Source organism: Octopus sinensis, linkage group LG11 (genome assembly GCF_006345805.1).
Source record: "Octopus sinensis linkage group LG11, ASM634580v1, whole genome shotgun sequence".
NCBI lineage: Eukaryota > Metazoa > Mollusca > Cephalopoda > Octopoda > Octopodidae > Octopus > Octopus sinensis.
The window spans coordinates 20,325,212-20,337,721 of record NC_043007.1 but is presented as its reverse complement, the minus strand read 5'-3'; the positions used below and the strand labels follow the sequence as shown (position 1 = coordinate 20,337,721).

The 12,510-nt window shown below is 37.7% G+C and overlaps 2 protein-coding genes across 2 annotated transcripts in view; both read right to left on the bottom strand.

The window, feature by feature from the left end:
* Nucleotides 1–4,839, bottom strand: part of LOC115217454 (angiopoietin-4) — a 10,067-nt gene extending 5,228 nt beyond the window's left edge. The window contains exons 1-2 of the mRNA XM_029787156.2: nt 3,200–4,839; nt 1,219–1,407 (exon numbers count right to left, since the gene is read on the bottom strand). Of these exons, the coding sequence (XP_029643016.1) occupies nt 1,219–1,407; nt 3,200–4,568 (1,558 nt within the window). The 5' untranslated portion in view covers nt 4,569–4,839. The remainder of the gene's footprint in view (nt 1–1,218; nt 1,408–3,199) is intronic.
* Nucleotides 4,722–10,129, bottom strand: LOC115217265 (bifunctional serine/threonine-protein kinase/NEDD4-like E3 ubiquitin-protein ligase). Its single transcript, XM_029786907.2, has 3 exons — nt 9,490–10,129; nt 4,797–6,245; nt 4,722–4,725 (listed from the first exon to the last, which is right to left on the bottom strand). The coding sequence occupies exons 1-3, from the start codon at nt 9,531–9,533 to the stop codon at nt 4,722–4,724; spliced, it is 1,497 nt and encodes a 498-aa protein (XP_029642767.1). The 5' UTR covers nt 9,534–10,129.
* Nucleotides 10,130–12,510: the final 2,381 nt, after the last annotated feature.

The following is a 12,510-nucleotide window of genomic DNA, read 5'->3' as shown; positions in this document are numbered from 1 at the left end:
GGAAGTGAACAGTGTATGAGTCAGATACATGCTTGCGTGTGTATGGAGGGGAGAAAATCAGGTGTAGTGTTGGCGAATCTCAGGAAGCATGGAAGTTTTGAAGGATGCAGTGCTCCGACAACTAACAACTGATGCCGGCAGTTTGTTCCATGCTTCAGCAACTCTCAGCGTGAAAAAATGTTTCCGAAAGCCATGGGAGCTGTGCTGTTTTCTGACTTTGTAAACATGTCCATGGGTGTTAGATGGGTGGAGTTTGAAAAAGTGCTCAGAGTTATTGTTAGTAAGATGGTTGATAATTTTATGGGTGTCTGCCAAGTCAGCTGCCAGGCGTCGGAGTTTCAATGTGTCCATGCCCAGGGAAGTAAGGCGTTCAGAATATGGTAAAGTTGTAAGAGGTTTAATACCCCGTTTTGTGTTTGGTTTTAAAGAACAATGTTTTAGAGAAGAAGAAGTTGGTGGGCGCTTTCTGTCTTCTCCCATCCTTATCATCTTTCTTTCATTATCATTCATTTCATGTCCTTGTCCAGCCCGCAAAGCTATTTTACTCTATGTACTGCCTTTATGGCAAATATAATGAAATAAAGAAGATGGCTTCCCAACCACATGATTCTGGGTTCAGTTCCACTATGTGGCACCTGGGGCAAGTGACTTCTAATGTAGATCAGGTCGACCAAAAACTTGCATGTAGATTTGGTTGATGGAAACTGAAAGAAGCCTGGCATATGTGTGTGTGGTGAGTGTGTGTGTTTGTGTTTCCTTACCTTGACATCATGTGATATTTGCTAATAAGGGTAGCTGTCATACCAGCAGGATCGTATCATTTTTAATACCCAGCAAAAACAAATCCAGCCATGTAGAAATGGCATCTTACTTGGAAACAAGTAACGGTTGGCAACAGGAAGGTCTATCTCTAATAGATTCAGGCAAGCATGGAAAAATGGGCATTAACCCTTTAGTATTTAAACCGGCCGTATCCGGCCAAAATATTTAATCTGTTTTATGTTCAAACCGACCAGATCCAGGCTCTCACACCTACCCTACAATGTTATTCTACATTAAGTAATTACACCATCAAGATCTTGAAGATATGAGATAATGCATGATTAATTCAAATCAATGGGAATCAATAAGCATTACGTTTGATAGAATAATCTGAACACTAAAGGGTTAAGTGATAATGTTGATGAAAAATGAATATAATTAAAAATAAAATATTACCTCCAAAGCCTTTTTTGTAGCTATTCCAATCTCGCTTAAAGCTTATCGTTCCTCCTTGGCGTCGTTGTATTACAGTCCAGCCACCGTTTTTCATATCACAGAAAACATCTAGGGATTTCGATGCAGCAATAGGCTTTATTTTATGGACACCATTCTTGGAATTTCCTTTCACATATAAATCATAGCAGTCTGAAACGGAAGGAAATAAGATTTAAAACAACACAGATTGAGAAAGAACCCAATTTTTTTTAGTTTATTATAAAGGTGCAGGAATGGCTGTGTGGCAAGAAGGCGGTGAGCTGGCGGAAACTTTAGCATGCCGGGCAAAATGCTTAGTGGTATTTCATCTGCCATTACGTTCTGAGTTCAAATTCCGCCAAGGTCAATATTGCTTTTCATCATTTTTGGGGTCGATAAATTAAGTACCAGTTATGCACTGGGGTCGATATAATCAACTTAATCCGTTTGTCTGTCCTTGTTTGTCCCTCTATGTTTAGATCCCTGTGGGCAATAAAGAAATAAAATAAGCTTGCTTCCCAACCACATAGTTTGGGGTTCAGTCCAACTGCATGGCACCTTGATGAAGTGTCTTCTACTATAGCCTCAAGTCAACCAGAATCTTGTGAGTGGATTTGGTAGACGGAAACTGAAAGAAGCTCATCCTGTGTGTGTGTGTGTTTTCTGTCTATTTTTGTCCTCCCACCATCACATGACAATCAGTGCTAGTGTGTTTATGACCCCTGTAACTTAGGAGTTCAGCAAAATAACTGATAGAATAAGTGCCAGGATTTTAAACAAAAAGTACTGGGGGTTGAGACATTCATCAAAAGAATTTTTCATGGCAATGCCCCAGCATGGCCGCAGTCTACTGACTAAAACAAATAAAAGATAAAGGATAAAGAATAAACAAGGCTACTCTGTGGGAATATTTTTATAAACAAACATTGATGCATCAAGTGAGTTGTGGGGGCACATGGCCTAGTGGTTAGAGTAGCGGACTCGCGGTCGAGGGATCGCGGGTTCGAATCTCAGACCGGGCAATGTGTGTGTTTATGAGCGAAACACCTAAGCTCCATGTGGCTCTGGCAGAAGGTAATGGCGAACTTCTGCTGACTCTTTCGCCATAGCTTTCTCTCACTCTTTCCTCCTGCATCTTGCAGCTCACCTGCGATGGACCGGCATCCCGTCCAGGTGGGGAACCTATACGCCAAGGAAACTGGGAAACTGGCCCTTATGAGCCAGACATGGCTCGAGAAGGAACAAACATCAAGTGAGTTGGTATTTTAGAAATGAAGGAAATCTTGAATGCAGGAGAATATCAGTGAAAACAGCTTAGGGGACTGGGTAAAATACCCTTATAGATGGGGACAAAAGTGGCCAGCAGGCTGCTACAAAACCTGGAATCGAAGGGCCTTAAAGTTAACTTAGCTAAGACTAAAGTTGTTATTAGCAAGAAAGGAGATATAAGACTCTCATTCCAGCAGGCAAATGGCCCTTATGTGGTGGTCTCTAAGGAAGCTAGGAGTAGAGGAGTGGCTTGTGAGAGCAGTTCAAGCCATGTACAGTAATGCTGTCAGTAAGGTGAGAGTTGGCCTTGAATACAGTGATGAATTTAATGTACAGGTTGGAGTACACCAGAGATCAGTTCTTAGTCCACTCTTATTCATCATAGTTCTCCAGGCCATTAGAGTTTCCTGGTTTCCTTGGCGTAAAGGTTCCCCACCTGGATGGGATGCCGGTCCATCGCAGGTGAGCTGCAAGATGCAGGAGGAAAGAGTGAGAGAAAGTTGTGGCGAAAGAGTCAGCAGAAGTTCGCCATTACTTTCTGCCGGAGCCGCATGGAGCTTAGGTGTTTCACTCATAAACACACACATTGCCCGGTCTGAGATTTGAACCTGCGATTCCTTGACCGCGAGTCCGCTGCTCTAACCACTAGGCCATGTGCCTCCACAGTAGACCTTAACAATTGAAACCATCTTACCTTTTGGTCCGCTCTGTCTTGTATCAACATAGAGTGGTTCCTTCAGTTCGAAGTTTTTATTGTTCATTTTCTTGTTTCCTTCTTTTTCTTCTTTATTATTCTTCATATTAGTCTCAGAACCCTTTGTTGGCTTCTGACCAGCAGGGGCCTCAACAGATTCCTTTTTACTATGGGAAGCTACTTTTGGCTTGACTTTATCAGAATTATGACTTTGCTGTTGATTTTTTCCATCTGAATTCCCATCTTTTACCTTCATATCATTTTCTTTCTTAATTTTAACACTCGGTTCATCTTTTATTTTTCTCACATTCTGAGTGCTTTTTTCAGTTTCTTTAACTTTTGGTTCCTGCATTTTAAATTTACTCGACTGATTTTTTTGTGGAAGTGTTGGGCTCTTTGGAGTTTCCTGTTTCTTTCTTGCAATGGTTTTATTTACGGTTCCGTTCTTGTTTAATTTATACTGAGTTGAAGATGCTGGTAAATTTGGCAAAGATTGTTTATCTATGTTATCAAATACGAGGCAGGATTTCGATAAAAGAGTGAAATACCTATACTTTAACCTATTTTGTTTTACCACTGGTTTGTCATGAAAATATTTTCCCACAGAAATCTGAGGTTTTTTACAAGTTATATTTCTCGATTTCCCTTTCTTTTTGACATGTTTTTCTGTTTTCTCACTTTTAACTATTTGCCTGTCAGATATCAATGATTCTAACTTTTTAATTAATTGAACTGGAAACATGTTAAATTTCTTAGAACTTTCCTGAATACGTTCTTCTTGCATCTGATTGGTCAACACATGAACCGTCTTCAAGACATGGGAAATATATAAAGACTGGTTCATAACAACTTGATGAAGTATTCTGTTTTCTTCTTCTACCTGTTCTTGTCGATGAGTTAATTTACTAAGAAGATTTGATTGATTTTGTATCAAATGAGACAAATCAGCAACACTTTTTTGTTGTTGTTTGATTAAATTATTCTGGTTGTGAATCTTATTATTCACATCAAAGTTACTCGTCAATTGTCTCTCGTTCTGTTGTCGGAGTTCGAAGATTTTCTGTTGACCATGTTTCAAAACTTGGTTCTCTTGTTGAAGCTTGATGAATGTCTGATTGAGTTTCATTAATTTTGTCTGTAAATGAAGAATCTGGCTTTCAAGTTGAGCTAATGACAACAGGTCATTACTTCTGCTCAGCTGTCCTGTTAGCAGTTGTTTCTCCAATTTTGTTACAGCTAGCTCTAGTGACTGGATCTTGATCAAATATTCATTTGACTTCTCATCAATTATCTTATTAACCATACCAATATCCACACCGTTTTCTGTTTTTAATCTTTGATTAAATAATTTACCTTGAGGAGTTTCCATAATATTTTCCTCAACTGAATGTTTTTTCCTTTACTATTTACCTCTTCATTCACATTCATTTCCTTTATTTTCTTTTCATCCTTTTCAATTTTATTTTGTGAATCATCAAAAGACGGTTTTGTTTTGGTTGACATTCTATTATTTTGTTTCTTATTATCTGAAGTATGCGAATTTTCTTTGATCTTATTTCCAATAAATTTTTCCTTATTCTTGCCAGTTTTATCCAACATTTTCTTTCCATCTCTGATCTTTCCATCTTTGATCTTTTCATCTTTGATCTTTCCATCTTTGATCTTTCCATCTTTGATCTTTCCATCTTTGATCTTTTCATCTTTGATCTTTCCATCTTTGATCTTTCCATCTTTGATCTTTCCATCTTTGATCTTTCCATCTTTGATCTTTTCATCTTTGATCTTTCCATCTTTGATCTTTCCATCTTTGATCTTTTCCTCTTTGATCTTTTCATCTTTGATCTTTTCATCTTTGATCTTTCCATCTTTGATCTTTCCATCTTTGATCTTTTCATCTTTGATCTTTTCATCTTTGATCTTTTCATCTTTGAACTTTTCATTTATTTTGACAGTATCTCCTTGAAGCTTCTTCTGGTCATTGTCAAATGACTCTTTATTAAAATTAATTCCAAAATTTTCCTTTCTAGGAAAAGCTTCCCACTGAACAAAATAAGAACAGTTCTTATCGGAACTATTCCTTATCCAATTAAATCCAGGTATGCACATTTGAAATTCAAAGAAATATCGACATACTTTCGGACAATCTGAGGTTCTTAAACAACGTTTTATGTTTTTTATTTTATATTTGCTTTTAGATGTCTTTGATTTTTTAAATACTTTTGACATTTTTAGAATATTTGGTGAAGGTGAAATCATTTGGCTTTGCTGAATCTGGTATAAGATTTTAAAAAACCAATTTGGTTGCATAGATTTATTATCTAAATATTCTTCTCTCTGGAAAAGTTCATTACGTTGCTTCTCATATGCATAAAATATATCTAAACGGCTGGAAAAATTACTATAGCAAGTTTTGTACAAATGTCGAACAGAACCTTTTGGAATCCTGGTGCTAATCTTTTTCTCAACGGATTTTTTTTCAAACATTGTTTTGGTTTCATTGGATTGCAATATCTCAGCTGTTGGTTCTTCTCTTTTGGGAATCTGTTCGGCCTTATCGTCCGTTTGCTTTTCATCTAATAATTTTTTCATCCTTTTCAAATTTGTCATATTTTCAGAGACATTATTTTTAGATTTTATTGTTGTTGAAGATTTCACTAAGATATCACCTTTGACATGCTGACTTTTAAAATTTTCCTTCTCCACATTATCATCATCATCATTATTATTATTATTATTATTATTATTATTATCATGCACACTGACCTCCTCGTTATTGTTACCCATATCATCACCATCATCATCATCATCTAATTCCGTTTCATCGTCATCATCAGAATCCCTATTGTCATTCAAATTTAAAATATTTTCATAAGCTAAAAGTTTTTCTCTGTCAAACAATCTTTGACTTTTCATTGAACTTTTAATTATTTTCTCTACAGATTTTTTCACTTCTTGTTGAGCTGAAGTCAAATCCCCTTCAAAAGCTCCCTGTTTTATCATATCTTTATACCAGAGAGAAATATCCTGTTTGCTTCCACTTTCACATCTGAAATCAAAAGGAGAAAAAAAGGCATTCATTATTAACGTCACCCAGTGTGCTAACATTTCTGCCAGCTCACCGCCTTCTTGGCCAGAAACTCTGGCCAACAAGGAGATATCATCATTAAGATTTTAGGGGCAAAGGCTATCAGTAGCAGGACCAGAGTCTGCGAGAAATTATGCAATTGCCTTTCTGACATTATCTGAATTAAGTATTAGTTTTAAGTAACCCGGTGATTTGGACTAGTGGAAACCATCAAGTGGAGAATCAGATGAACATTTCCATCTCAGTTGGTCAAGGAATCCACTGAGTGGAAAGATAAGAAAAAAGATAAGTTGCTCCTTTGATGTCATATTCACTGAATTTAGCATTGATGGATTTCTCAAAGTTTGGACAGCAACTAACACTTGTAGCTGTAGTTTCTGTATTTGGCCCTACTGATGTGAGATAGGAAATACTAGGTTAAGGAAAAAGTTTGTGTGCCATGTTAAAATAATGATTTTTTTTTATGCAAGAATTTATTCAAAAAACAATAACTATTCTTCAAAATAAAAGCCCTCATTTTCCATGACCTTCTACCAATGATCTGCAAGCTTTCAGATTTGGTCAAAGTACCAATTCTTTGGCTTTGAATCGAAAAATTCTTGACAGGCTTCTTTGACTTCATTGAATGACCCAAATCAGCAGCCTTTCATAAAGTGCTGCATTGATCGGACGGGACCTTGATCAGATGGCGCAACATCTCGACTATAGGCTGGATGTAGCAGAACTTCCACACCGACCAATACTTCAATCTTGCTGCTGGTCTTTCTAGCGGTATGTGGTTTTGTATTGTCTTGTTGAAACAAAGCACATTTTTGATGAACACAGTAAGTCACCGTTGAACATGACATAAACTCAATGAACACACACACCACAAAAATATATAAAAAAGCATTATTCTAACATGGTGCACAAACTTTTTCCTCAACCTAATAATTTGTGGCCACGAGTGATTTGGGTTACTGCAAAACTTTTAGAGAGAAACTCCAGGAACCCTTGGTGTAATATATAATCAAGTGTTCTATTTATGTACTTATATTTTATCATCATCATCATCGTTTAACATCCGTTTTCCATGCTAGCATGGGTTGGACGGTTCAATTGGGGTCTGGGAAGCCAGAAGGCTGCGCCAGGCCCAGTCTGATCTGGCAGTGTTTCTACAGCTGGATGCCCTTCCTAACGCCAACCACTCCATGAGTGTAGTGGGTGCTTTTTACGTGCCACCTGCACAGGTGCCAGACGAGGCTGGCAAACGGCCACGATCGGATGGTGCTTTTTACGTGCCACTGGCATGGAGGCCAGTCTGGGTGGCGCTGGCAAAGGCCACGTTCGGATGGTTCTCTTACGTGCCATCGGCACTGGTATCACAGCTACAATTTCCATTGATGTTGATCGATTTTGATTTTGATTTTCATTTTCATTTTCACTTGCCTCAACAGGTCTTCACAAGTTGGGTTTGTGTCACAATAAGGGAAGGTATGCATAAGTGGGCTGGCTACGTCCCAGGTAGAGGCCACGGGTTATGGTCTCACTTGTCCTGCCGGGTCTTCCCACGTACAGCATACTTCCAAAGGTCTCGGTCTCCTAATATTTTTCATATTTTATCATTTACCTTTGTAAATTGTAGGTAAATGATTTGTCAAAATATGAAATGCTTAAGCCTAATTTGATTACAATAACAGAAGTTTGAGGACTCTGTTTACAATGACAGGTGTATATTGCATCATTGTTATTCACTGTCACCAGGTGTATTTTGAAGTGCTGTCTTTATTGAAATTACTTGCTTGTACGATATCAAGGAACAAAGAATTAAAATATCTTTTTTTTTTTCTTTTTAATAAAGAATTTCTCCAGTGATTAGAGAACAACTGTAAACATTAACAGACAAATCATCTGAAATCTGGGATCTTTTCCGTTTGAACGGCAGTTTTTAACATAATTTCTAGGTAACTAAAAAATTTTAAACTTCGTATACTGGTAGAATGTGTTTATAAAACATCTTTTTCTCTTGGCTTTATTGAGAAAATTCTATAGTTTGTAAGATATTTGTTGTTTTTTTTCTTCAATTTCTGCAATTTCAACCAATCACTGATGTCTATTGAGGTAAAAAAAACATTCTGTGTCGTATGAATATGTCCCTCGTTTAAGAAACAGATTGGGTTTATTCACATTTGTGAAGAAAAAAAGATACCCTTCCCCCCACCCCTAACCCTAACCCTAACTAAACCTAACCCTAAAACAGATTGAAATGCAATAGATCGATACTAGGGTCGTAATTATGGGTGACAATTTCATATGACACTGCTAGAAAAAACTGCCGTTCAAACCGAAAAGATCCGAATACTGAAATACCAAAAAATTCAAATTGGAAATTGTGTAAAAATAAGTTGATGTTATTTATTGGAAGGAATTATTGGCACCGAGAAATGGGATGGTGAAAAAGTTCAGTTTAAGGAAATGGGTCAAAATAGGATAAGAGAAGTGAGTACTGGATTTAGAGCAGAAGGTCTCTCGAATATTGGACTCAAATTTTGGTGCAAGGTCATCAATTTGAGGGGAGGGGTTAAGTTGATTACATTAAGCCAGTGCTCAACTGGTACTTATTTTATCGAACCTAAAAGGACGAAAGGTAAAGTCAACCTTGGCAGAATTTGAACTCACACAAATATTGCCAACATATATGTCTTTTAAATATTTTAAGGCCCCTTGCAGATTTGAGAGGTCCTAAGCTGAGGGCAATCTTCTTTTATTTATTTATTTATTTATTTATTGTTGTCTAATTTATATTAGGCGCAGGAGTGGCTATGTGGTAAGTAGCTTGCTAACCAACCACATGGTTCCGGGTTCAGTCCCACTGCGTGGCATCTCGGGCAAGTGTCTTCTGCTATAGCCCCAGGCCGACCAAAGCCTTGTGAGTGGATTTGGTAGACGGAAACTGAAAGAAGCCTGTCGTATATATGTATATGTGTTTGTGTGTTTGTCCCCCTAGCATTGCTTGACAACCGATGCTGGTGTGTTTACGTCCCCGTCACTTAGCGGTTCGGCAAAAGAGAACGATAGAATAAGTACTGGGCTTACAAAGAATAAGTCCCGGGGTCGATTTGCTCTACTAAAGGCGGTGCTCCAGCATGGCCGCAGTCAAATGACTGAAACAAGTAAAAGAGTAATGTTAATTGGTAAAAGAAAGTTCAAAGATATCTTAACATACCTGGCTGAGTAGATGAGACACAATAAAATAAATCCAATCTTCATTTTTGCTCTATTGTCTTATTCAAAAGTAATATTAGAAGCTTGACCTTTATTGCAGTGGATATTTGGTATTTAGTTTCCAAGCACGAGTTGTAGAGACGGCTTTGACGAGTTTTATTTCTGTAATAATTACGATTGTGGTTGCAATCAGTTACGAGTCCAATCTTTCAAACTGGGGGTACGTGGCTCGATGTTGACTTTGTTTCTTGCAGAATAATTTTGATGACGTTCAATGATTTTATTTCACATACGTAGCAGTGAACAACCACACCATATCGATCAAAGAGGGCGTTTATATATGCAACAGATGTTGCTTATTGCCAAATTGGACGTCATTGACGTTTGCTTCTTTCTTTACTGAGTTTAAAGGATTGTATAATGTTTGAATACTGAATCAATGCTTTAAAATTATTTTCTCAATCAAGTTGTCAAAAAATGTGTTGGCTGAATAAATCAGAGGCCGTAGAATCATTTAAATGAAAGTGATTTTCGATCATATTTTGTCGGTCGTTCAGATCTCAACACCTCCCCACCATTTACATCTTAAATATCATGAAAACATTTCCTCACCCTTTTAATCTGATGAAATCTAATTTCTTTAAAGGAAGACGGCAAGCTGGCAGAATCGTTAGCACGCCGGGCGAAATGCGTAGCCGTATTTCGTCTGCCGTTACGTTCTGAGTTCAAATTCCGCCGAGGTCGACTTTGCCTTTCATCCTTTCGGGGTCGATTAAATAAGTACCAGTCACGCACTGGAATCGATGTAATCGACTTAATCCGTTTGTCTGTCCTTGTTTGCCCCCTCTATGTTTAGCCCCTTGTGGGTAGTAAAGAAATAGGTAATTTGTCTGCCGTTATGTTCTGAGTTCAAATTCCGCCGAGGTCGACTTTGCCTTTCATCCTTTCGGGGTTGATTAAATAAGTACCAGTTACGCAGTGGAGTCGATATAATCGACTTAATCCGTTTGTTTGTCCTTGTTTGTCCTCTCTGTGTTTAACCCCTTGTGGGTAGTAAAGAAATAGAAATCTAATTTCTTTAAAGGGAACTTGAAGAGAAATACGATTATGCTATACAGATAAATTTGTTACCGGTTTTCTATTGTTCCTATTTCGGGCTGATTTATTCACGAATCTCTTTTCTTGCCCACAATTTTCTCTTTAATCAATTTGTCCAACTTCGTCTTCCAAAGTGGAAACACTGTCCGAATTTTGCTTTAAATGATAACAATATGAAAGACAATTCAAAGTAATTATATAATTGCTGTCATTAGAATATTTACAATTTTTGAATCATGATATTTAGGGCACCCTATTTAACAGGGGCTGATATTTTCCCAAGCTTGTTAAAACTCTGCAACATGAATTTCTGTATTTCTGAAGGGGATTATGGTTATGATATTAGAATTTATCGAACCCTCAACTTTATTCATTTCTATTTACCCTGTATCTAAATCAACAAATTCTTTTATCGAGGTCTATTGCTATGTGTGTATATATATATATATATATATATATATATATATATATTTCAACTAATTCCGCCGAGGTCGACTTTGCCTTTCATCCTTTCGGGGTCGATAAATAAAGTACCAGTTTCGCACTGGGGTCGATGTAATCGACCTAATCCCTTTGTCTGTCCTTGTTTGTCCCCTCTATGTTTAGCCCCTTGTGGGTAGTAAAGAAATATATATATATTTCAGTGAGCTAGGATTGAACTCACAAACCCTTATTGTTACCGAGGAATTATAGATAAAATTAAACCCTGTTATGGACGTTTAGGTATTTCTTTTTTATATTAGAATGACTATACTTTAACAGCAAGGCGATACTCTAAATCCGAGTAAGTCTATTCTTGTGAGCAATGTTTGATAGTCAACAAATTCCGCGTCCCTAATTATGTGAAAGGACGTGTTTAAAAATAAGAGTAAAAGAAAATGTGTATGAAATAAAAGCAACGTATTAAAAGTAAAACCAGCGAACGTCATCAAATAAAATCGTTCTTAAGAGAATAAAAAGAATTTACATTTGCACGACATGCTCTCTCGGCTTCAAACTCTGAACAAGTAACTGATCCGTTGTTTTTATTCTTATTTATTTATTATACGATACATATATATTACTATGCACCACGATTTCAATTATTACAACCCGTCTGTGATATTATTGCTGGCACCCCGTCGCTTACGACGACGAGGGTTCCAGTTGATCCGATCAACGGAACAGCCAGCTCGTGGAATTTACGTGCAAGTGGCTGAGCACTCCACAGACACATGCACTCTTAACGTAGTTCTCGAGGATATTCAGCGTGACACAGACTGTGACAAGGCTGGGCCTTTGAATTACAGACACAGCAGAAACAGGAAGTAAGAGTGAGAGAAAGTTGTAGTGAAAGAGTACAGCAGGGTTCGCCACCATCCCCTGCCGGTGCCTCGTGGAGCTTTAAACACTCACAACGCCCGGTCTGGGAATCGAAACCGCGATCCTATGACCGCCATTCCGCTGCCCTAACCACTGGGCCATTGCGCATCCACGTCTGTGATATTAAACTAAAAAATATAAAAGTGTACATTATTAAAACTGTGTATGACTTGGTCGAATATTTTCTTTAAATGGTTTTGCGCCAATTCACTCGAAGAAAGAAATCCAAAATGAATCTATGGTGTTAGCATTGAGAAACTAAACACCTTGCTTTCTGTGCAAACTACCAGAATCGCTTGATCCGTTGGAAATAGCAGTTACACCACCTTCAAATTAAATCCTGCCATATGGAGCAAAGACTATGTCACCTCTCTCATCCATCTTTCAACAAATTTGCTGGGAGACAGCACTTGCCTCTCTATCCGCACTTATCTTTTCAAGTGAATCTTGGAGAAGTCAATAAGGGTTTGGCCAGACAGAGAGGTACCTGACATCACCCCTTTCAATTTAGCCCACCACTCAACTTCTTTCTCTAAGATCACCAGAGTGATAAGCACTGCCT

Coding starts and splice junctions, on each gene's coding strand:
- LOC115217265 (XM_029786907.2), bottom strand. CDS start 9,533: ATGAAGATTGGATTTATTTTATTGTGTCTCATCTACTCAGCCAG. Junction 6,246..9,489: donor TGTCTCATCTACTCAGCCAG/GTATGTTAAGAT, acceptor TTTTGATTTCAG/ATGTGAAAGTGGAAGCAAAC.